Consider the following 24,311-nt stretch of genomic DNA (forward strand, 5'->3'; position numbering starts at 1 on the left):
TTCTGTATGGATTACTGACACATGGACAAGATCATCAAGATGTCTGTTTGCTCACACGCATCGATAACGTTCTGGATTGCCTTCACACTTCCACAAGTTTTTTAACACCGGAGCCCTTTATTCTCGGAGAAACCCCGTTAGTCATGAACAAAAACTATCATCATCATGAACTGCGCAAGCTCTCTTCGTCACCTTCACGTTCTGCTTCGCTCCCAAAACACGTGCGCCGATGTGTCCAGCATGGGATGCAATAACTTGGATGGGCGAGAGAACGAGTAGAGAGAGACAAAGAAAAAAAGACAGAAAGAGACAGTAAAGAAAGGGAATAAAGACAGAAAAAGATGGAAAGACAGAGAAAGAAATGCACACAGAGAGAAAGAGATAGAAAGAAATAGAGAGCAAGACAAAAAGAGAAAGAAGGAGAGAGAGCCGAAGAAAGAGGGAGAAAGAAATACAGATAGAGAGATAAAGAGAGAGAAAGAAAGCCTACCATAGCTGCGCATAGAATAGTATATCAAAGAGGTGGGAAAGGAAATTGAGGATGAGAAGGAGGACGGGAAGAAGAAAGGGAAAGGGTGAAGCATAGCATAGTCATGTATAGTATAGCATAGTAAGGGGTGGGAAAGGCAAGTGAGGGTGAGGAGGAAGACTGGCTCTGTTACACATGAAGGCGTTTACCAGTTTAGAGTTTTTACACCGTTTGGCTCGTGCAAAGCGCCGACCACATTCGAGTGAATGGCGCACACTCTTTTGCACAGCTCTAAATGGCCCCATCTGCATCTGCTAACTGGACGGCGTAATCGTGTTCTATGTAAACCCTGCGAAGCGTCCTTTAACGTATACTTAGTCTCTTCTGCAACCGTTCCGTGAAGTGGAGTTTCGAAGAATCGAGCCGTAGAGATACAATTAGATTCTTCGAAACGCCACTTCGGTCGCCGCCAAATCACCATTCTCGGATATCTCGTTGACTCATCCGGCGTCGGCAACAGTAGTTATTCCCTCGCGCGCGCATCAGTACGGGCGGGAAGTCTGTAAAGGCGGCAGGGGCAAGATGGACGTCACATCTGACGTCCTTCATCTGCTTTAGTGGAATAAACGTTGGTTCATTCATTCATTCATTCATTCATTCATTCATTCATTCATTCATTCTCTCTCTCTCTCTCGCAATATTTGTTAGTGTCGCGTTAAATAGAAAGGCTTCATCGACATTGTTGTGTCTTCACAGCGAAGCCGTGCTTGGCTAGGCGAAACCGCAAAATTCGTCCGTCCTATGTATGCCAGAACTCCTCGCGCGAATGTGACGCAGAAATTGGGCAAGCCCCACTACTCACCACTGGTCCACTAATAATGAAGAAGGGAACACACGGGCGGCAAACACCAATTAAGATTTCTGGACCGATGTAACCAATAATTGACATAAGACTTTAACTAACCGCCGGGCGTAACCAATGACTAACAAAGGGCCACACGTATCAACCTCACTGGTTAACCATCTGTACTGACTGCATGGGCGGTGTTTTTTTTCTACTGATATCTATAAATTGGGCCGTCCTCAGTAGCGGACGTGCGTCATACTTAAGGATAATCATCATTGCCATCACGATCAGCATAGGCATCATCACCGGTGTGCCGCCGCCGAAAGTGCCTTGCGTGGAAAAGACGAAACGTTGCGCAACATGGTTTAGGCTAAAATTGGGATTCGTTAAAAATAGCTCTTCATTGTAATTGACAATGCAACCCCTACACTTTCAGATATATAATCCGCCCTACTCTTGGTATGAGGTATGACGTATGAGGCCTTGACCCAAGAAACGCACCGCTTGGTTTCACAGAGTCAGGCCGTAATCGGAACACCTTATTCAGAGCACAGTGGGTATGAGGTATGAGGCGTGAGTGGGTATGAGTGGTATGAGGGACGCCGTTGTGGAGGGCTCCGGAAATTTCTACCACCCGGGGTTCTTTAACGTGCACCTAAATCCTAGTACACAGGCCTCAAACATTTTCGCCTCTATCGAAAATGCAACGTCTCGGTCCGCCTGAGTGGGTAGGTGCCAATCATCCCAGGAGCATCATCGTCATCGTAATCATCATCAAGGCGAAACGCGCACTGCGCGTTCCCGTTTGGGCCTCGCGCCGACGTGCCCCTGCCATGCCCGGCCTTTAGTGAAAAAACAGCTCTGCCAGCGGCCAGCCAACCAGAGCGGCTCTCAGCTACACTGGTAAGCCCCTTTCGCCGCTCGGGTTAGCGTAACTACCAAATAGTCAAGAGGCTGGGTGGACGATGGTCTGCCGGAAGTAGCGCACACCGCAGCTGGCCGACCGTGTGGCCGGGCCCGCCGTTACCGCTCAAAAGAGACAGCGTATGCACCTAATCCCTGCCCGGGCCCCGTCGGTCGCCAAGAGCCTTCTTCCGAAGAAGCGAAAGATTGTCAGCCGAAGAGGCGCGAAAAAGGGTGTATATAACGTCGCACGCTCCGATAGACACCATCCGATTACGGGATGGCGAGTCAATGTAGTAAGGGTGAAAGAAAAGAAATTTGTTCCGTGGGAAGATTGGCGTATAAGCGGACAGCGTTGTCCGTCTCAAATTTGACTTTTGGGCAGCTGGTTGTGGCTGGCGGGGCTCAACGTTAACGCTATGACACGCGTTGGATGTTAAATAATAATATCTAAAGTTTAACGTCCCAAAACCACGATACCATTATGAGGGACGCCGTAGTGGAGGGCTCCGGAAATTTCTACCACCTGGGGTTCCTTAATGTGCACCTAAATCCTAGTACACAGTCCTCAAATATTTTCGCCTCTATCGAAAATGCAACGTCTTGGATGTTATGGTACCTTTAGTTACAAAGGATTATCATCACACTAACGCAAACCCTGAAGTTGTCTTATACTTGGAAATCATTCAGGCTTGGACATTCATTTTCTTGTTGTTGTTAAATTATCTTCTTTAGCCTTGCTCATACGTGCACGCATGTTCGAATCGTGCTTTTTCGTTTCACTGGTAGCACTGATACCGAGCTCTGTGAAACGTGTGAGCTCATGAAACCCTCCCTCTCTATTTTTCACTCTCCATCTCTAATGAAGGTACTTGGAAGCACAAAACATACAAAATACAAAAGGAGAACTAGATAAGACGAGCGCTTGTGATTTTATGTGCTTTGCGCTTCCAAGTACCTTCATGGATCAGTACAAACTCGCCCAACTTTCTGTTCTTCTAAATCTCTAATAACTTTCCTTTGATGGGAGCACAAGTTCCTATTGCGACAAGGGTAGAGGTAATGTATATCCGCAAATAGTAACAGTTGTTTGAAGTATGGCGACGTCCCACCTATCACCACAGAGGACCTCCCCATTTGACAATAAAGGGCTTTCAACTAATCAATTCTTGGCACATACATGGGGATACTAATCAAATCAAAGCTGCAGTGGCAATTAACGAGGCGTTAACGAGACCTGTAACCAGATGTTACTTCGCTTTACGCAGTTGCGGTGGCCGAAGTTGCAAGATATCGGAGCAGTTCAACAGAGAGCAAAGTAGCGCGTTTATATTCCGGCCGCTTTTTCTCGTGTCACGGTTTCATATACTAATTGTCTGAGGAGTCTTCAATCAGTATGAAGGCTCTTTGTCGCGATAAAGCACGATGTCTCGTATTCGAAGGAGGCATTACACGTCGCGTGTGACGAAACGACGTCGTCGACGTGGCGCAAGCGCACAGCCCCGTGACAGCCGTGTGACGCAACAGCCGAAGTGTCACCGCTCCATTTCGTGGGATAATGATGACCACTAGACGAGAGAACGAAATTTTGTTGTTTCGGTGATAGACGAGCTGCTTTCTGGGAGGGAGTCTTAAGACACAGATCCCGTTTGCACGGCCATACGATCCTTCACCAATGCGTCTCCTAATACCAAACACGTGAGAAGCGATAGTGTCTATTGGGGTTGCCACATTTGCCGCTGTGAAGGGCAGGCAACTTGAAAAGTGGGGCCAGCGACATACGTAGGTTTCTTTTGGTATTACGTTGAAAAAAAATGCAGAACAATAACACATCGATAATCTTTTCCCACACTTAAAACCTCAAAATCATTTTTCTATTTCTGCTGCACAGAATTGAACAACGATGCAGTGTGGTATGAAAGGCTAAGTGCAACACAGAGAGCGTACAAAGACGGTACAAAACGGTGAAACGTCTTTACATACACATACAATGTTGTGCTTAAAAGTTCAGTATTTGTGTCACTCAATGTATTCTACTCTGCAATAAACGCAGTACTCTATGGGGGAATGTTTATGCAACAATTTCTTTTTTCTTCGCTTAAGCACCATGGTATTCCATAGAAAAATTATGGCAGCTTTGCACAAGTGGTGCCAAGAGTGAAGGAAGAGCGCGGCTGCAGGTAGCCTTCCTTGTTTCTCTGTTTTTTTTCCTCCTTTCGTCTATTTCTTTCTCTTTCTCTCTGTTTCCTGTATCTCTTCTTTGAACCTGCTTCTCTCCATTTCTATTTCTTCCTTTCTTTCTCTATTTTATATCTCTTTCTCGTTGTTTCTATTTTTATTTCTCTCTTCGGTTTTTCTCTCTCTCTTTTTTTCTTTGTTTCTCCTTATTTCGCTTTCTTTCTTTCTGTTTTGCTTTCTGTTTCACATTTTCATTTCTTTTTCGTGTTTGTGTCTTTCTCTCTCCGTCTATGTGTTTCTCTGTCTCTGTATGTTTTTATGTCTTTATTCCCTATATTTCTCTCTATTTTTCTCTCACCCTTTCTTTCTATCACTTTCTTTCACTCTCTCTCTCTTCCTTTCTCTACGTTTTCTATCTCTTTCTTTCGCTCTCTCTTTTTACGTGTTCGTTTTAGTTTGACACTCGCACCTGCTGTGCACGCTAGTGGGGCTCGCCCATCAATTCCTGTGGCGCGCATACCCACCTGAGGAGTTTTGCATGACGGTGCACAAGGTGCCGACAGCTTAAACATCTTCACTTTAAAGAGAATGAAGAGAGCGCGTGCCGGTTCGTGATGATGATAGTTTTTTTTTTTTTCGACGGAGCACAAGTTACTGACAGCCTAAACAGCTTCGCTGTTAAATATTTTACAACCACGTAGTTCAGCCAGCTCAATACTTCCAGAAGAAAATAATAAAGCCGAAAAATATAATAACAAACGCATCTAGGCCGGACGAAAACCCGAAAGGTTTGCATCGATAAACCGGCATCCTGAAAACTTCGTTGTTGTTCTTTACTTTTCTGCATACTTCTCTTTTTACTTTTTTGCTTGCTATTTCGCAAAACAAACGAAGTGTACACGAGCTTGTCGGAAATACACAGGTGTAGTCGAAAAGGTACTTGCGCGTGTCGAAATTCCTAGCCGTTGTCGTCATGCTCTCCGCGTCGAACATCCCTGCGCGCACGCCGGCTCCTTTTTGCCTTATACTTAATTGAGATGTTCGCGCTAAGCGACCACTCGCGGGATTATGAAGAATCCGCCCCTTCTTTCCGATGAGGATGATCCTGGAACCGCGAAAGAACGTTCCACCTGTTACGGTATGTCCGAAAATGTTGGTTTTATGGTGCGAGTTGTAATTTGTACAGCCGACCGAGCAAATGGGCGTAAACCAGAGAAGAGCAGCTCGGAAAGGCTGACCACGCTGACTTATGGCACGTTAGGGTTGTCCTTTGAGGGCGCTCTGACCCTGTTTGAGTTACTGTATATCCTACCTTTAGGTAGCAGAGTTGCGCATCTGTCTTCCAAACGCCGCTAGCAACCATGCATTGCGGAGAAGCTGACGCTCGGGCCTATTTTTGTATTTCTCGACGCCGCCGCTGCAGCCAACCGAATTAACACTAGTCATCGATAACCAATGTTTATCACCGGTCTTCGACATGCCAGACATGTTAATCGGCGACACGGTAGGCACGGCGCCTGAAATAACGGAGTGCGACTTCACAGCGTGGCTGTGGTTGCTATCCAGGCCTATGCGCAGCTCTGCTACCTAAAGGTAGCATATACAGTGGCTCTAGTTTGAAAGTGGTGAATCCAACAGCTTTAATGCGTTAAAACGAGAAGAAGCAGGTATGCAAGTCATGTTCTTCCTTCCCGATCATGTATTGGCCCGCTCATTTTAGTTGTAATGCTTAGTTGCTTTTTTACATCAATTTTTCAGAACATCCGGAGCACTCTGAAACAACCACCCGAATGTACCATTAGGGAACCTAGTTTCGCTCCGTCATCGTCGGTGTGTGCGTTTTGAGTATTCTATAAAGCAGAGTGATGTAGTCACTGATGGTGGCGCTATGTCAATCGCTCTCTCTTTCTCTCTCTCTCCACTCTCTTAGTCCTTTATCATTTGTTCAAGGTGCTTTTCCTGTGTTTATAACTGCTCAATAACGGCTGGGTGGCCGCTGTCGGCTACGCGTGTATTCGAATTAGCAGTGTGGGCTCCGAGAACTCGGACCATCTATTCGCGCGTGTCCGAGCTGATTGCATTTCACGGCGCGAATTTGTTACGGCGCCGTCACAGCTGGCAGCAATTGCTTCATTGTGGTGACGCTGATCACTATGCACTTTTAAGGTCCCTAAAAGTTGTTTCATCTAGGGACCTAATGCATCTGCAGTTACTGCTCGCGCTTTCAAAATAAAATTTAAATTCTGCCGTTTTACTTGCTAAAACCACGACTTGATTTCGGAGGCACGCCGTAGTACAGGACTCCGGATGAATTTTGACCACCTGGGGTTATTGAACGTGCACCTATATCTAACTACGCGGATGTTCCTCCTGCATTTCGCCCCCCATCGAAATGCGGCTGCTGTCGCCGAGAATCGAACTCGTGTCCTCGAGCATATATCAGCGCAACGCCTTACCTGCTTAGGCACCACGGCGGGTTGGCTCCCTAGATGAAGTCATACACGGCTACTGCACTAGTCGGACTTTGAACATGTTTGTATTGGGTGACAAGGGTAGATGCTTTGGCTTATTCGAAATTCATTACAGTAGACTTACAGCGCAAGGACACAACGACAAGATAGAAGACGACACACTCTGCTGTGTGTCGTCTTCTGTGTGCGCTGTGTGTCGACCCAGCGCAGTGTGTCGTCTCCTTTCTCGTCGTCGTGTCCTTGCGCTGAAAGTCTACTGTATTGGTATTGGATGCTTGGCAAAATAAGGGCACGGTTAAGTATATGTCACATCTTTTTTCGTTCCATCGCCGTGTACTTCTACGTTCCTTTCTGCCGCATGTTGACTCTGCCAAAAGGAGGCGAGGCCTCGCACAACGCACCTTCGTCGCCTGAGCGTTCACATGAGCCCCTCTTCTGGTGTCTGCTGCACCGACACACTAAATCCAGGCGAGTGCACGGAGGGCGAAAGTGTCCTTGATAGCATTTGTCTGCATGCTGCTCGAGATACGACGAAGTGCTGCTCACAGAGGAAATATAGAGTCCACGAATAGAAACTCTTCTTTCAGTTACAAATTTAAGCTATAAAACTTACAGACCAAGTGAAGAAAACTGGTCCTGAGTGTCTCACCTGAGCGATATAAAAAATTAGCCATTCTGTTTCTTTGTATGTTTAACTTCTCAAGATAATGCGAAGTGTCAACAGCTTAATTCCCAGCCTTCAGCATTCAACCAACTAATATAATAGCCTTCAGCCACTTAATTGCATAATAATCTCAAATTTTCAACTTACTTCCTTTGACAGTTGATCATATGAAGTTATCGCGTGCTCATTATATCTGTACGATCTCAAAGCAATATTAATGAGCGGTAAAACTCTTTGGTGCATAATTATGAAATGGCACCACGAAGTACGATAAAATCACGGAGGAACACATGAAACACTGTCTGATGCTGGCAATGTGGTACGACTGGTACAGGACTGTTCATTATTTCAGCTGCAATATTTGGGTGGAACGTAACTATATTGCACCCAATATGTAGCTTTCTTGTGAAGCATGTGCCGAATGTTTTTCTGATATCACTGCGATCATCATCTCGTTTCAAATTAACTGTTTATATTCCTTGTTAATTTCAGTGATAATCCTCCTCCAGTAGTGCTAATGTTTACGTATAATGGACCTCTTAGTTTGCGTTCATAAAAGAACATTTACGATATAACTCACGCACAAACTGATGCCTCGTACAATTAACCGAGACACAGTGTGTGGTATCAATTCGCATTAATAATAAAGAAATTTCACCGCGGTTACGTGATTCTTACGACATACTCCTTCCTTATATGCAAGAACACTTTTTTTTTTCTGGTATGCATCTTTCGCACAACCACCCATTATAACGAGCGACGCTAGTCGCGACTTCTAGAACACGTTACATAACAAATTTCCCGAAACTCTTCGACACATTAGTCAGGCGCGATGAGACACTGCATCCGGAGGAGTTAGATTGCGAATGACGTAACAAAACCACAACGTAAAGCTTAAACGATTTACCACCCTCCACCCCCCCTTCCCCCTGTCCATACACCACGCCCCACAGCCCATCGGCAGCAAAACAAACATCAGTTAACGACCCCTTGAGGAGATATCTGGCGTCCGACGTTCGGTAAGAAAAGAGAGAGAGAGGCATTGGCAGATCGCAGAATAGAGTAATGTTGGTCACGATATGAGAAGAGGTCCTCGTCGCCCTCGTATATATCGTGTCGTCGACGTTGACCTTGGTGCGGTTGTGAAACTTCGCCGCTCTCTGTATTGCGCCGTTTTTCCTTCAACGCCTCCGTACGCAAACCGAGTCCCATATGACCGGTCAGATCTTGCAGCATCGTTGTTTTTTTTTTGTGTGTGTGTGTGCGTGTTCTTCCTTCGTTGCGTGGTCGGGTCAATTGTGTGTATACGTGCTCGACAGCCTCGCACGTCACCGCGTTGCCAGGAAAATCGCACAGTGGTTGGTGGGGCGTGCGATCGTCGCTATGGTCTCGAGCGTATGCGGCAGTTGAGCTTGTGCCTTTCGTCGGAATCAGTGCAGCCAACGCCTCTATATGAAAAAATAGAGGAGGCACTGGTGTAGCAGAAGATGACGTGTTCCCTTAAACCACGAAGCGGGCGGCTTAGTTGCGTTTCGTTGACGGGAGCGTCAATTCACGTTTTTGACGACGACGAAGGGGACAGCTGGCACGCGCCGAAGCTTTGAGTCTACGGGGGCGCCGCACGTGTGGGTGCGTATGTCTCGCATGACATCAACGATGCTTTTGCGTCCGTTTTTATCGCAGTCCGGCCTAAATTTTTACTAGTATGCGTAATTTAACGCGACGATAATCTGTTCATGCAGTTTAATGTGAGTGACACAAAGTTGTGTGCAGAGGAATGCAAAGAAATGTTGGCGAAGGCGCATTGACTGCACAGACACATGACAAACAAGCTAATACGGGCAACAACTGGCTGAGAGCGCAAGAAAAATTGGGATTCGTACAATGCTGAAAAACGAGGCAATTCGGTGCAATTCTGTCCAAGTGGTAAACGACGGCTTCGATGTATGTGTATTGGTAATTCTTTGCGCCGTTGCTGACGTAAAAATGTTCAAGGAGAAGCTGCATGTCTGGCCACATTGTTAAAATTTATTTGTACTTAACTGGTTACGATAAAGCGAACGGAGAAGTAGACGTTTCGGTGCTTTAGAGACAACGGAACGTCAGTTATTTTGTTCTCATAGCGCTTTCAGCTTGTGGGATGCCGTGTCGTTAGAAGGACGCATCCCAACATAAAACATAACTGTTTATTTGCGTAGTAGCAGCAGCGGGGCGAGCATACCGACGCTGCGCTCAGTCGGGTAACGAAGAAAGGATCACTTCCGAGCTTGACAGCTCGGTTTTATAGCCACCGTCGGTGACGTAAGCCTCCAGGGATGCTGCGGTGGCGCTGTCCCTTATCGGAGGCGTGGTGTGGGTGTAGCATGCAGCTGTGTCACGCCGGGCTAGATAGTGACGAGGCGGAGGCTGCGCCGGTTTGTGCGCAGTGTGTCGCCACAAGCTGCTGCAAACATGGTGATGTGAACACCGCGGTGGACTTAGGCTCATGAACCTCAGGTCACTGGTTCAATAACCGTCGGCGGTAGCCGCACATCGATGGATGTGAAATGCGAAGGCACCTTTGTTTAGACTTAGGTTTACGCGAAAGAACTCAGGGTAGTACGTATCAACACGAAGAGCCTCAGGTAAAAAGGACGATGAGTGACTCAATCCAGGACCAGTATTGTAGAGGGCAGTGCAACCTTTAAAAAATAGTGGTATTTACTAACTTTGAGGTAGTCAGCGCTTTTCGCAACATTTTCTGCTCATGTAGTAAATGAAGGTAGTCACTGCAAAGTTAGGAACTTTACTACCATGACACTATACTTACAGTTACTGGCTACGGGTAAGTAGTAAGACGAAGTTAGTAACCTTACTATCTTGACAAGCTCAAATAAGAAAGTGAGACCATGGCATTGTCCCTTCATGTGATTACGCTTTTAAATACGCACCACAGGGACATCCTCAGATAACAATGTACTCGTATACCTAGAGGCATATACGAACCATAAACTAGAACACTCACACATACAGGCATCCTACTTTGGGGCAGCACACGTTGTACACGTTAGCCATGAACTCAAACTTACATTTGATATTTTGGACCCGGATTTTTTACACCTAACTACTTGCCATGACGTAGCACAATACTGTTATTCCAATATAAATAAGGAAATTACAGTTTGGCTAAATTGTTCATAACACTGTCGCAGCCGGTAGAGGTAGTAACGTTTACTAACTCGTAACGTACACAAGTACTAATCTCTACTAAGCCTGACACGCTTAATAACGACAATATTTACTACCTTTGATTATTTCTAAAGGAGAAAGCGTTAGCGAAACGTAGTAAACAAACGTAGTAAAAGTGTCAAGGTGGTAGTAAGTGCTGCAGTTACTACTACCTTTCTTAGTACCCTTTATATTAAAGAGTGTGTTGTACACGTGGCTGCACCGTGTCGCGCGCGTGCGCAGGAGAGGTGAGGCACCGGCGCGAGCCCCCGTGTGCAGCGGCTGCCATGAGCGCTGGCGATGTCGTCGGCCGCTGAAGAGGCGCCCGTGATACCGCTCTTCTACTTTCCCTACGGCCGGCCCTTGTCACCGCTCGAGGTGGAGATGGCCTGCCGGGAGCTCAAGCTCGCGCTCAACGACATCGCGGGCGATGTCCTGGGGCCCGAGGACTTCGCGCCGCTCGCGAGGGCCTGCTCCCTGCCGGGCTACTTCAAGACGGCGCTGTACCGCGCCGCCGGCGGTGACAAGGACAGGCCCGTCACGAAGGAGCGCTTCTGCAGGTGCAGTATAAGGACTTACACAGGAGAGGAAAGGTCTCAGATACTAAATACTTAGATAAAAAAATTCGTGAACACGGGACGTCGCTGGAGCCAATGTTTCGACAAGCGGACTTCTCTTTTTCAAGGCTGCAACTGGCCACCTTAGCGCGTGTGTGGATATGCTTCGTACCCTCTTCTTTTTGACTCTCCCAATTCAGCATGCCGGCCCCTCCTTCTCTCCCACTCCCGTATACATGTTGCATGTCCTCCTCTTCTTTTGTTTATTTATTTTATGTGTGTGGGGGGAGGGGGGTGAATGAGAGGGTACGAAGCATATACATATACGCGCTAAGGTGGCCAGTTGCAGCCTTGAAGAAGATAAAGTCCGCTTGTCGAAACGTTGGCTCCAGCGACGTCCCGTATTCACGAATATTTTTATCTCTTCAAGCGTCCATCCTCCCCTGAACGTCCGCCTTACATGCTTCAGACACGACAAGGAAGGAGGGGGTGAGAGAACACTCCTCTTATTCGCTCCTTTTTTTTCCTGTGATTTTCAGATATGATATGAATGAAAACGCCGAGTGTAGCCGAATATGTACAGACTGCTTCTAGTCGCATTCATGCGGAATTCAGTGTACGCTTGTCACGGTGCGACGTCACGTCCAGGCAAGAAACGAGAGAACGAGAGAGAGAGTGCGCATGCGAGCGTGTTGGTACAAAATACACCGTGCACAGGACGTTAAATAAAAAGCACGCAAGACAACAAAGGCAAGTACGCAGCGACAAGTGTTCTGCACTTAGCAGTGCGTTGTCGTCATCTTAACTTTATTCTATAGAAGAAAATATATAAAAAGGGGGGAGAGGGGATCCAGGGGCTTAATTTCAGTTAGTCACAACCATGTGATGTCAACAGATAATGACGCCAGGGAAAGGATGAGGGAAGTTATTTGTCAATTTAACTGCAATGCCGAAATGATAAGGTAAAAGAAAAGTGCGTGAAAAAAAGACTTGCCGCTGGTGGGATCCAACCCACATCCTCCGTGCCACGCGTGCGATCCTCTATATTAATTGAACTACGACGACGGCTGTTCCCACGTCAACATTCAGTCCGCATTTTTTCATTTTCCTGTGATGCCCTCTGCTGTCTTGGTAGGGGCCAGGAAAGCCGATATCGTCTGAAATCCTCCGAGAGAAAGAGGTGTTTCGCGACCTTCCCGCTAGTGCAAGGGCGCATGCGCCGTGGCATCGTGAAAAAGGCGGATTGGGTAGTTATTCGTGTGTGCAAGATCTGACACCGGGTGCGCCCTGTTGGCGCTACGCTGTAGCAAAATTCGACGGTAATGCTCGACCCGGGTTTCGCGTATTCAAAACCGCTGCTCCTTACATATCCTTCGTGCACTTGCGCAGGTACTACAGTCACCTGGTGGCCAATTTCCCGGAGGAGAGCTCTCGTGCCGTGCACGTGCTGGCACGGGATCGCGACTACCTCACGCAGGAGGACTTGCGGCCTTTATTCGAGGACTTCTTCGCCATGCACCCGGACATGCGCTTCTTGCAGAAGACGCCGCAGTTCCGGGAGCCGTTCATTGCAACCGCGCTCACCAAGTACTTCTTCCACGCGTCCCGCTCCTGGAAGAACATGCTCAGCATCCGTGACTTCAGGTCAGGCTCGGCAGCAATGAAATTACACTAATTGAGTTACTTTTTGCTGTAATGAGTAACGTGATGAATTACTTTTGTAGGCTGGTATTTTAGTAACGTAATGAATTACTTCAATCGAGTAATTTCTCCAGAAAATTATTCATTAATTTTCCAATTACTTTTGACTCAAATTTAGCATGTCCGCTTCCCTTATGACATAAAAAATTGACCTAAGTGCCAAACCTCAACCTTGGGAAAGAGGCAGCTGCCTCTGCGTTGCGAGAAACATCTCTGAGACCTCTATGTATATGTGTTGTAAACAAAGTTTAAATGAGTTAGAACATGAATGATGAATTCTTTTGCTAAAGTAATTTCAAAGTAATTTCATCACTTTTCAAAATTAATAGTAATGTAATGTCATTACTTTTGGCAAGTCGTAGCTTGTAATGTAATTTAACTACATTCGAAAAAATTCTATAAAAGTAATTAGTAATGCAATTTAATTATTATTCGGAGTCGTTCTGTCATCTATGCTTCATGTATACACGGGCGCTTAGCATATGCTCTTCTCCCGGGTGATACATCCAAGTATGAGTTTTGCAGCGCTGAGGAACTTTGAATGAGCATATGCGTACATCATTGGCGCAATAGTTTGGCGTCCAGCTGTACTACACTGGCGCCATCCAAAACACGAAACGGCAACACGACGACGCCGCACGTTTGGCACGATGAAACAAGGCATTAACAGCGCAAAAAAAAAAGTTAAACGAAGTACGAAGAGAGGATACACAGACAAGCATTCGACATTCATTTAATTTTGCGCGCTGTTAATGTATTGTACAAGGGAGTATCAACTCGCTCAAACCTTCACGTTAATACAACAAAACAAAGAAGATCTATTTCGGGATTCAGAATGTGGCACATATATGTGGCAGCTCGAGGAAGAAAGAGATAATACAGGTGTGGCACCGGTTACACGCAAGCCGAGGGCAACTGGAGATAGTTGTATGGGAGAATAACTGTTTTTGCAAAGGAATAAATTTGTTGCTTATAACTACATCATGTTGAACAATCACTGTTGGCGAGTAGTGCACTTTGACTTACGATTTACCAATCAACATCCACTGCAGAAGTGGTGGCTGTTACAACAAGAAACATTGCTCGCTACACCGTACATTTGAAAGCTAGTGAGTCCGCTGTATGAGCCTATAATCTCAGACCGGCCAAATTTCAACTCCGAATGACATCACGTGCACGCTGCCATTTTTATCTCTTGAAGCCAGTGTATTTTGGAGTTGGACGGAGGTTTGTAGTTGGAAGCAGCAATATACGTTTGCCGAAATTCGAACGGCAGTGGCGAACGCCGACATGTAAGCGCCAAGATGAAGCAATCAAGGTAGCTTTTTTTCAAATGACGCAATTTAGATTATTTCGGACAGGAATGGCGAAATGTGTGCAGACCTCGTATTCGTTTCTGGTCAGTTCGTTGCACCGAAAGCGCATTCTGAAAAATCGATACACTGCGTAATTGCGAATCCGTTATGTCCGGAATGCAGGTGAGATAGCATTTGCGCGAAAGCAAGCACCGCAACGTGGACATTAGCTTAATTACCTCCCGTGGTAATGCCGCCGACGTGGGCGTCCACGCTCGTCCTCGCATTTTGGAAGTTGCGAAAATATATCTGCTATTAAGCGATGCCTAGCACTATTTCTCTGCTCTCTGATGCTGTTTTCGTTTGTTAGCCACATTCCACCTGCATCAGGGTTACTTTGTTTCATCAATGTTAGTTAGCAGACGCTTTTCAAGGAGCCGTTACCTGAACGACGTTGCTTTCGACACATGTAACATGTGTTTACGGAGGTCAACGCGCCGCCTAGTTATATGTTGGGCAAATATTGAAAATGGTTACTCTTTTCTCTCTCTCTCTCTCTCTCTCTCTCTCTCTCTCTCTATATATATATATATATATATATATATATATATATATATATATATATATATATATATTACTACAATACGCCCGCATTCATTTCGTCGACTAGCCAGACAGTTTGCAAACAGTGAACAAGTAGCTTTCACGTGAATCATGTACGGTCCGCCTACTCGGTTCTTCTATGTTCGTCCCTTGGCTATACGCTGTCATTACACTATGACTAACAAGACCGAAGTTTCACCCTTGTGAAGTTCATTTCCATTTTTCCATATTATATATTTCAAACAAATTGTTCCAATACGCTTTTTCTGCCTTCAAAGCCTGTGAACTATATAACGCGTCTACTGATGCTGCCTAACAACATATTACATTTGATCTATCGGCCCTGCTTACTTATTATACCTGGTTGGGAATTCGTAATCATTCAAAGTCTGTTTTTTTTTAATATGAGCGTGGCAGTTTTAATGACGAGTGTCAAACTGAAGCCATTGTGCTCCTGCGTTACTGAAGGACTACTGCCAGTGGTGCCGGTGCGCATACTAAAGACGTGGATGACAAGTATATATAGAGAGCGTATCGCAACCATACAGAATTCGTAGTTTGTAAGCAGGGCCGGCAGATAATAAGTTGTTTTAGGCAGTATCAGTAGATAGTCCACCACAGATGGCAACGAGAAGTGCAGGAAGCTCACGTTGAATGTCGGTGTGCAGTCAGCGAATTATGATAGGACGCCATACTGCTATTGCACTGGTCACTCAGATGCACATCATGAAAACGCGGCTGCCTTTTAATGCCCAACACGCAGACCCCGAATAATGCTACTTACTACATGAAAATTCGCCAGTATATGGAGTTTCTATCTTGGTTTTTCTCTTAAACCTCGCGCGTTCCAGGGAGAGCCACCTGCTGAGCTCCCTCCGCTGGATGGAAGAGTCGTCGGAGCTGGACCAGAGCATGGACGCCTTCAACTTCGGCTCCTTCTACATGACGTACGCCATGTTCGAGGGACTCGATCGCGATCGGGACGGCATGCTCAGTCCGGACGAATTGCGGAACTTCCAGGGAGGCGCTTTCACCAACCGTGGCCTGGACAGGATACTCTGCTCGGCTGTTATCAAAAGGCAGGCGCACTACGTGCTGGCCGTCATTTCCTACATCTTGGCAACCTACCGCGATTGCATTATGACGACGGAGTGGCATTACTAGCCTACCTGCAATAACACGTGGCACTTCTTTCTGCCGTCTTTATTTGCAGCTAATGTAATGACAGGAAACGACCCTGACAATTTTCTATCTTTGTAGATTTTGTTTCCTTCTTCCAAACTCTCGCCCCGAATGTCACTAGCCGAACGTTGCCCTACGCAAGACAGCGCGCCTGTATAGATGCATCTGTTAGGAAGGCTACGCCTGGATTGATGGTAGCTGATGAACCAATGGTGCCTTCGGATCATCAAAGGCTTCCTTTTGCTTCTAAAGTCTGATGGCGTCAAGCACGTAGTGTTGTTCGTGTCCTTCTTTTTTTCTCACCCTTCTTTCTGACTGTCTCTTTGATTGTGATATTCTTTTCTTCGTTGAGTGACTGTCAAATCAAACGACTTACACATCTGTCAAGATAGACAAGTAGTGCGTTACACGGGTGCAATCTTGCATGCACGGTTAGAACTTGAAGTCCCGCGCTCTCAGTAGCATAAAACTGGACATCCCCTCTGTATCCCTTACGGGGCAAGATGCAGATTCCCAACTATCCACTACTCCGTCTCTCACTGTCTTGATGTTTCGGGATGCTCTAAACCAACTAATCAATCAAGCAATCAGTCAATCAATCAATCAATCAATCAATCAATCAATCAATCAGTCAGTCGAGTGAACCTAGCTTAGCCAAACGCAGCTATGGAGCTGTAACTCCACTTCATCGTCGAGATTTACACATATGTAAATGTGCGAATTTGTTACGCGATTAAAGTGCCGATAAACATGAGAAAAACGGGCGGTCAGGAGTGGTGCCGCGATCATAGTTTCTCAGCTTTTCTGCCACAATAAACCTTTTTCTCTCTCTCTCTTTCTCTAGATCATAGTCACTACTATGCGCCCAGAAATCATGTGAGCTCTTCTTATTCGCGTGCATCCCCACTCTCTCACTGCCAAAAGCTTTCGCTCTGAAGTCTCACTACGGAAGTCACTGCCTGTACGTTGCCAAGTGGTGCTGCAGCGTCCGGAGCACATCAAGACCACACGGTGTATCAAGACCTTATTGGCGTTCAGATTATGCGGTAGAACGCAGGAGCGTAACTTTGCGATTACAAGTACGGCTTTTCGCATACAACAGCAGCAGCAACCAATTTTTCACCATGTTTCAACAACCGAAGCGGGCATTTTTCAGATGCACCTCGCCATATATGGCTCCTGATGTGCCACTTGAGCTGCTGGTTTGTACTGGCTCCTGGTGGAACCAGCAGGTAACATGCTGATTTCCTCCAGGTTGTATTGGTTCCAGCAGGGTGCCTACTGGTTTTCCGCTGGTTCAAGCAAGGTGTTTACTGGTTTTCGGCTGGTCCCAGCAGGCAGCCTGCTGATTATACTTGTTCCAGCAGGATACTGGTTTTCTCCCGAGATGCTGCTGGAACCAGCAGGTAACCTACTGGCTTTCAGTTCGCTTGAACTGGTTCCAGCAGTGCACATGAAAATCGGCGTGAATATACTCACTCGCTGTAACAAGAAAGATTAACGTCCTTTATGTTTGCAACATATTCGCAACACAGATCCGCTGGCTTAGCTAAGAACACGCTATAACATTTTTTTTTTCGCAGGTACAACGGCCGCCAGATGATGGCCCTGCAAGACTTCGTCGTCTTTCACGCTGTCGAGTCCAACAAGGGGCTTCCTAAGAGCGTCGAGTTCTGGTTCCACTGCTTGGACTTCGACGGCGACGGCTTCATCACCGTGTACGACATGCAGTACCTCTACGAGGACAAGCGGCGTATCGTCGAGGTGCACTTCCCGTGCTGCGACTTCGCCGAAGTGGCACACGAGATATTCGAGCGCGTCAAGCCGCGAAAGCCCGAGTTCATCGCACTGTCGGACCTCAAGCGCTGCGAACCCAGTGTGGTGTGCATGATTGTCAACACGTTCATGCTCGTACCCATGACTGTTAGGTAACTCGGCCGGCCAACCAGGCGATTTATTTTTTTCATTAGTGTCATGAAGACCTGGTTCATGGATCGAAAAGACGTTGGTTGTTTTCCAGGTGTGAACGACAAGCGTTTCCGAAGTGTTCACCGCTGCTGCGACGCGCGAGAGGCCAGACCATCGGACACGACTAGCTAGAAGTCCCAAACTAGAACTCTAAGCGGTGCAATGAGTGCAGACGTGACCGCTGTGTGCCGTTTTTCGTGCGATCTGGCAGTTGAAAAATAACGGAGCCAAAATTTGGGCTTTTTTCGTTTTTCTCTGTTGTGGACGTAGGTTAAAACATTGAAAATAGCTTCATCGCGATAAAAGAAAAATTCTAGCTGTTACGTATAGCCTCGTGACCGCGTCCTGTGAAGCATTGTTCTGAGAATGCGGAACTGGAAACATCCGCGCAGGAAAGCAATCGACAAAGACAATTCACAACAACAAATTTTGGGATGTCATCTGACGACTTGGCATGTCTAATCGTTTCATGGAGAACATTTGCCATTACTTCCAGACGACATACAGTCTCGCTTCGACACTTTTTAGGTCGGTACTATACCTTGTTCTTTTCAATCGGCTACCACAGCTTGCTTCAGAAATCAAACAGTCCTTTCGTTTTGTTTGTACTTTCCATCTTTTGGTGCTGACATGCAGCAGCTATAGCTTACTTGCCAAATAACACTATCTGCAAATACAGTCGAGTGAAGTGGGGCGTTTTCACAGAATTCAGACTTTCCGTCTTCTGCGGTAGATATTTGGTAGTCTACGTGTATCCTCAGCGCTCCAATATTTTATAGCAATACGTGATCCACCAGAAGTCAAGTGCTGGTTGGTTAGGTCTGCTGTACTTGAGACGGCTCGAGACGACAAAATAACTAGTTCTGTGGCACTTAACACAGACATGCCCGGTGACGACAGTTTTGCTGAAGGAGTGTTCGAAAAAATTCGGGAGATCCCACGTACTGTGGGAATCAATGTTATGCGAAGCATGTGCAGCAGGGTGACTGTGTCGCAATTTTTCATATTGAGCGAAACGTTACGGAATGACGCTAGAAAATGTGCAAATGGTATACTCACACACATTTTGAAGAGTCGCACGTGTGTTACATAACCAGTTGTTTACAATTGCTTAACGATGCCAACAGCAACATAGGTGTTGCGAACACCAGAGGCAGTAAGCTGATATGTGGTGCTTATATTCTTCAATAATAGCGCGAATTCGAATAGGGCAATGAAGGAACACAGATGCAAAGGACAGGCGCTGCTTGCAACTAAGCTTTATTCAGAAAAGTTTCCCTAGATATACAGACAGCCGAGCGGCACGCGCAGGCGCACTGCACGTACGTTACAGTCACAGCTGCAGTTGTTAGAGTTGTGTTACAGTTGTGATGTTTATACTTATCCGTTATGACGGAGAACGCACGCATGTTTCACGAACCCGTCTGCATGCGTGGAAGGGGTTCTTGGCAGTTCTTGAATAAGCTGATAATCGTCGTGATTAGAAAACACGAGCAGCTGGACAGGACTTGTTATCGGATCGGTTCGTGACCGCGGCTAGTAGAGGTATAGTAGAGCTGGTGGTAACCGCGGATGGCTTTTACGAAGAAATGATCTATGATTTCTCCTGTCCTGGACGTGGCACCGGAACTTGTGATGCCCCGCCCACATCCAAGCCGTATTTCATGCCGTCTAAGAACCAGGCGTTGTTGGGTTTTGATAAATCAATGCTGAATTCACCGGTAATAATGAGGGACATGGTCCTCTCGACAGACTTATTGGAGGAAGCGTTGACCTCGGTTTTTGCGTAATCCACGTGGTCGATGTTGCGGACCACGAGGACGAGTGGATGGTAACCATTATCCAGGGGTGCTCTGTCTTCAGCTCCCTAACTTTCCTTGCATCTGCCGCTGTGGTGTTGTGATTACGGTGCTCGGCTGCTGATCCGAAGGTCGCGGGTTCAATCCCAGCCGCGACGGGTATTTTGCGTTATTCATGTCAGCACCAGTGAATCGTGTTCGTCATACACTCATCCTGTGCTATGCGAATTTTGGTAGATCACAACCTATGGAGGCGACCGGGAGAGCGCCCAGACGTAGGCGGATAGATAGATAGATAGATAGATAGATAGATAGATAGATAGATAGATAGATAGATAGATAGATAGATAGATAGATAGATAGATAGATAGATAATACCGCAGCGGTGGTTTCATGGTTGAGCGTCCGCTTCCAATGCGGGAGGTACCGGGTTCGATTCCCAGTGCCGACCGGGAACCAACCGGTTTTTCCAAAGGGGTGGGGGCGTACACATACCTGGCGCTCGGTTGTTAATGGGTACTCATCTCAAAAGGTGGCCCCATAAGGTTCTGTAAAGGCCCCTGGGCGCACCTTAACCCACCACAGCCTTGGTAAAATAGTTGAGCATCCGCCACTGCTGTGGGAGGCAGAAAGTTGTTGCCGCCGGGTACCTACCGGTAAAATAGGTACAAGCGCACTCCCAGCCTTGTGCTCGGCACAACGAAGTTCATAGTCGTTTGGGAGGGCACCCACCCTGTGGGAAATTGGCGGCATGGGGCCGCCAGACCTAAAAATAAGATCATCCTTTTTTTTTTTTTTGCTTTATGCAACACATATAGATGCATAAAGCGAAAAGTGATATTTCTGCTACGCTACATAGAGCACGACTCAGCGCCGTCAAAAATGCACTGCGTGTACGAAGTCGGGAACGACATGTCAAGAGCAATAACTGCTGGAGTTTTCCGTGCCAAAGTCACGCAATATAGGATTATGTAACACGCCGTTGTGGAGGGCTCCGGAGAACTTTTGCCACCTAGCACTTGCTACACGGGCTTCTAGCATTTCGCCTTCATCGAAATGCGGCTGCCGCGGCTGCGATCGAACCTGCGTCTTTCGGGTCAGCAACAGAACACCGTAACTACCGATAACGGCTCCTCCTACCGCAACAGCGCGGCGGCCCAGTCTGTAGCAGGCTATTAAAAAAAAAAAAAAAGCCTAGCTTCGGTTCTCGATGCATGCCTCAAACGTGCCGTAAGGTAACGAACGACCGTGCGCGTAACATTGGACGTTTCAAACTATCCTAGAATGCCTACTGCAAGTACAGTTAAGTGCCCACTTCGCTATAATTCTTCCTTTTGCGAATCAACGAAGGGCCCGCGTCCGCAAGGCAACACGCGAACCTACGCAGCTGCTCAGTTTGTTGATGCTTATGCAGCTGATGATGATTAAACATGATGATGATGATGCAAACTTTATTTGGGTCCAGAGAAGACGCAGGGGAATGTCTGAGCGCTTTGTAATGTGTGGGCCTTTAAAACACCCACCCGTTGCGTAATTCACATGTTTTGACGCCTGGCGCGATTCTACGCTTCTGACACGCAGTATTACATTCCTTCCACTAGATACATTCATATAGTGTTTTTTTTTTTTTTTTTTTCTCGCAGCAGTTCCAAGCAATAGCATGGCTCTGTAGTAGAATACCCGCTTGCCACGCAGACGGCCTGGGTTCGATTCCCACTCGAACCGTAGTTTCTTATTATTTATTTTATTGGCATCTTTCTCGATTTTTCGGTCACGGACAAGATAATTTTTCGCTCACAACCAACGACCTCGACGCCGGAATTTCTGCGAAACATGGGCGTCCGGAGGGGGGTGCAAGGGTGAGCGGCTGCCCCATCTGGAATTTCGGATAATATTTTAGCAATAAGTGACACAGCTCGATTGGCGTACTCAGGTCCCGCATAATATCCGTGTGAAACGGCCTTCAGGATTGCCAGCCAACTTTGCTCGTTACACACTATTGACTAATCTTGCTGGTCATGACACGGCAGTGAAATAAAAGCTGTCTGTGCTGAATAGCCCCCACCCCGCCCCTTTTCGCTTGCGGATGCAACCCCCTGCAAAAAATTCTGCGGACGCCTTTGCTGTGAAACGAGCTCTTTAACGCTATCGCGTTAAAAAAACAGTTCTCCCAGATTAATCTTTGACTCAGTTTTTCCCCACTCCCTCCCTACAACCCAAATATGACAGCATCCATAACTACATGAGATAGTTGCTGCCATGGTTTATTTAGTAGTCTAAAATTGGGATTCATTAAAAATAACCCTTCTTTCGAACTGACGCCCTAACTTCTAGTAGGATTTGAAAAAAATTTAAGACCGTATGATTCGCCCGACTCTTGGCCCATCCCCCTGAGTGGGTATATAGGTGCCAATCACCCCATCATCATCATCATCATAATCATTTTCCGCTTCCCATAAGCACTATACGTCTCCCTCCTCCCTCGCCTCTTTGTGTAGTCGTCTCTACCTGTCACGTGCTTTGTTTCTATCCAAGAACTGGGCCAAATTATGTTTTCGGCGTTATCATTGCGAAATAAACATCGAGCTAGTGCAGGACTTTAAGAACAAGAGACCCAAAGTTAATGGATACTACCCAGGCCATACGAAGGAAGGAAAGTGCCTCACCTCCCTCCCCCTGACTTTAAACTAATGCAGTGGATGAGCGATATATTTGAGGGCTCATGAACACAAACTAATATTTAACCGCAATATCAATGGATCATTTAGTGATACTTACCATAAATTATACTTCCGAAGCTTTCTTTTTTTCTTCCGAAGAAATATGAAAGGTGACTCGAATGTCCAGCAGGCGGCCGCAGCTGTCTCTGGTAAAAGAAACATAAAAAAAACAATTCTGATAAAAAATCTTATTGAACATAGGGACAAGTTATTCTCTTTTCTATATTTTTGAAATAGTTTATCTAGGTTACCAGATTCTTGGCCTATCCTTCGGAGTGGGTGCGAGCCAAAATTTTAGGATCTACATCTTTCCAACAACGGCTTGGTGGACATCTGTGAGCGCGCATCTGCTCTGAAGAAGGAGCCGGCAAGTACTTTTTGAAAATGCTGACAACAAACCGTAAGGCGCCTGCTCTGAGCTTACTGCATTGAAAGCGGGTGACCTCATAAACTACGTTTCCGTCATGAAATTTCGGCGCATTATAAGGGAAACGCGCACTAATTTATCGACTGTGAACAGATTCAGCATTGTAGTCAATGTGTGTGATGCACCGTCAGCTGCAATATTTCATAAAACAGGTGCACCCCAAGAAAAGATTGCACGTTTTGACTCTTACCTTCCTGTTATTTATATTGCCTCTTTGCGAATGCGGCACGTCCACGTCAGAAACAGCATGCAAGTTGTCAGCATGACACAGCATTACTGATAGCAAAGTATGGAGCGCAGTGTTTCTAAGAGAGGAAATGCAAGCAAGACAGATGACGATCACCAATTGTTTGAAAGCAAGATGCGCCCCCAAACTTTTCTTCGGTATACTATACTGGTATAGGTAGCGCGGACAGAGAAAGGCGCGCAGCGAAGCGATGGCTGCCACAGAGGGAGTCTCTCCATACCCCCCTTCCTCGGCCCTTGGGCACTACTATGAATGCCTTGTGCATGGGCCTCCAGGCACCTTCAAGCTGGATTTCGCCGCTTTCGGGCCCGGTGTGCCACTGCCACTGCCCTACACGTACACCTACAGTGAGCCGCCACGGTCGCCACACTTCGCTGCCAGGGACTTCCAGAGACTTCCAGCCCGTCAGCACAGCCAGGTCTTCAAAGCGGTTCTAGACTGTCTTGGGGACACGAGGTTGAATGGCTGGCAGTACGGGGGCTGCCTGCCCCTCACCAAGTCCCACACCAGGGAAACTGCTGTCTCCCTACTATTATATTTCTCTACCCATATTTCCCCACCAGTCCCTTCCCTATAGTGACGATGAGCCGCGCTGCCTTCAAGGGCAGCGGAAGTTGCGTCTTTTCCTCAATTAATTCACTCCCGCCTCCCCCCCGCGACACACACACACACATCTAAAGACCCAACCACAGGCAGTGCGTACCCGTCGAACGTCAATCGAATCCGTCTCCGATGAGCGCGCGGTCTTCCCTCCATTCTAACTAACCATAGCGGTATACATAAAGAAACCGAAACTATATACAATACCGAAACTGAACCGCTACACTTACGCGTGCTGCGGTCTCGAAGGCTACAGGACAGCAGCGTGCAAGGCGTGCTACAATCGTGCTACAATCACCTAAAGATTTAGCCAAGCCAGCTTCGGACGGCTCCACACGCTCCAGAGCCGAGACGTTAACGTTACATGTGGCCCGTGTGGTCATCCATGCGTGCGGCCGTAAAGTCGGTTGACCCACGCAACCCACGCGCCTCAGCGGAAAGCGTCACAGGTAAGCTTTATGGGGCTGTAAGGT

The 24,311-nt window shown here is 46.8% G+C and overlaps 1 protein-coding gene across 1 annotated transcript; it reads left to right on the plus strand.

Moving 5' to 3' along the window:
• Positions 1-5,377: 5,377 nt before the first annotated feature.
• LOC119382936 (serine/threonine-protein phosphatase 2A regulatory subunit B'' subunit beta) lies at positions 5,378-22,081 on the plus strand. The gene is made up of 6 exons (XM_037650853.2): positions 5,378-5,535; positions 7,246-7,336; positions 10,983-11,299; positions 12,686-12,940; positions 15,747-15,974; positions 17,661-22,081. Exons 3-6 carry the CDS (start codon positions 11,040-11,042, stop codon positions 18,007-18,009), a joined length of 1,092 nt encoding a protein of 363 aa, XP_037506781.1. The 5' UTR covers positions 5,378-5,535; positions 7,246-7,336; positions 10,983-11,039; the 3' UTR covers positions 18,010-22,081.
• The last annotated feature ends 2,230 nt before the right edge of the window (positions 22,082-24,311 follow it).

The sequence above is a fragment of the Rhipicephalus sanguineus genome, chromosome 2, assembly GCF_013339695.2.
Source record: "Rhipicephalus sanguineus isolate Rsan-2018 chromosome 2, BIME_Rsan_1.4, whole genome shotgun sequence".
Classification (NCBI taxonomy): domain Eukaryota; kingdom Metazoa; phylum Arthropoda; class Arachnida; order Ixodida; family Ixodidae; genus Rhipicephalus; species Rhipicephalus sanguineus.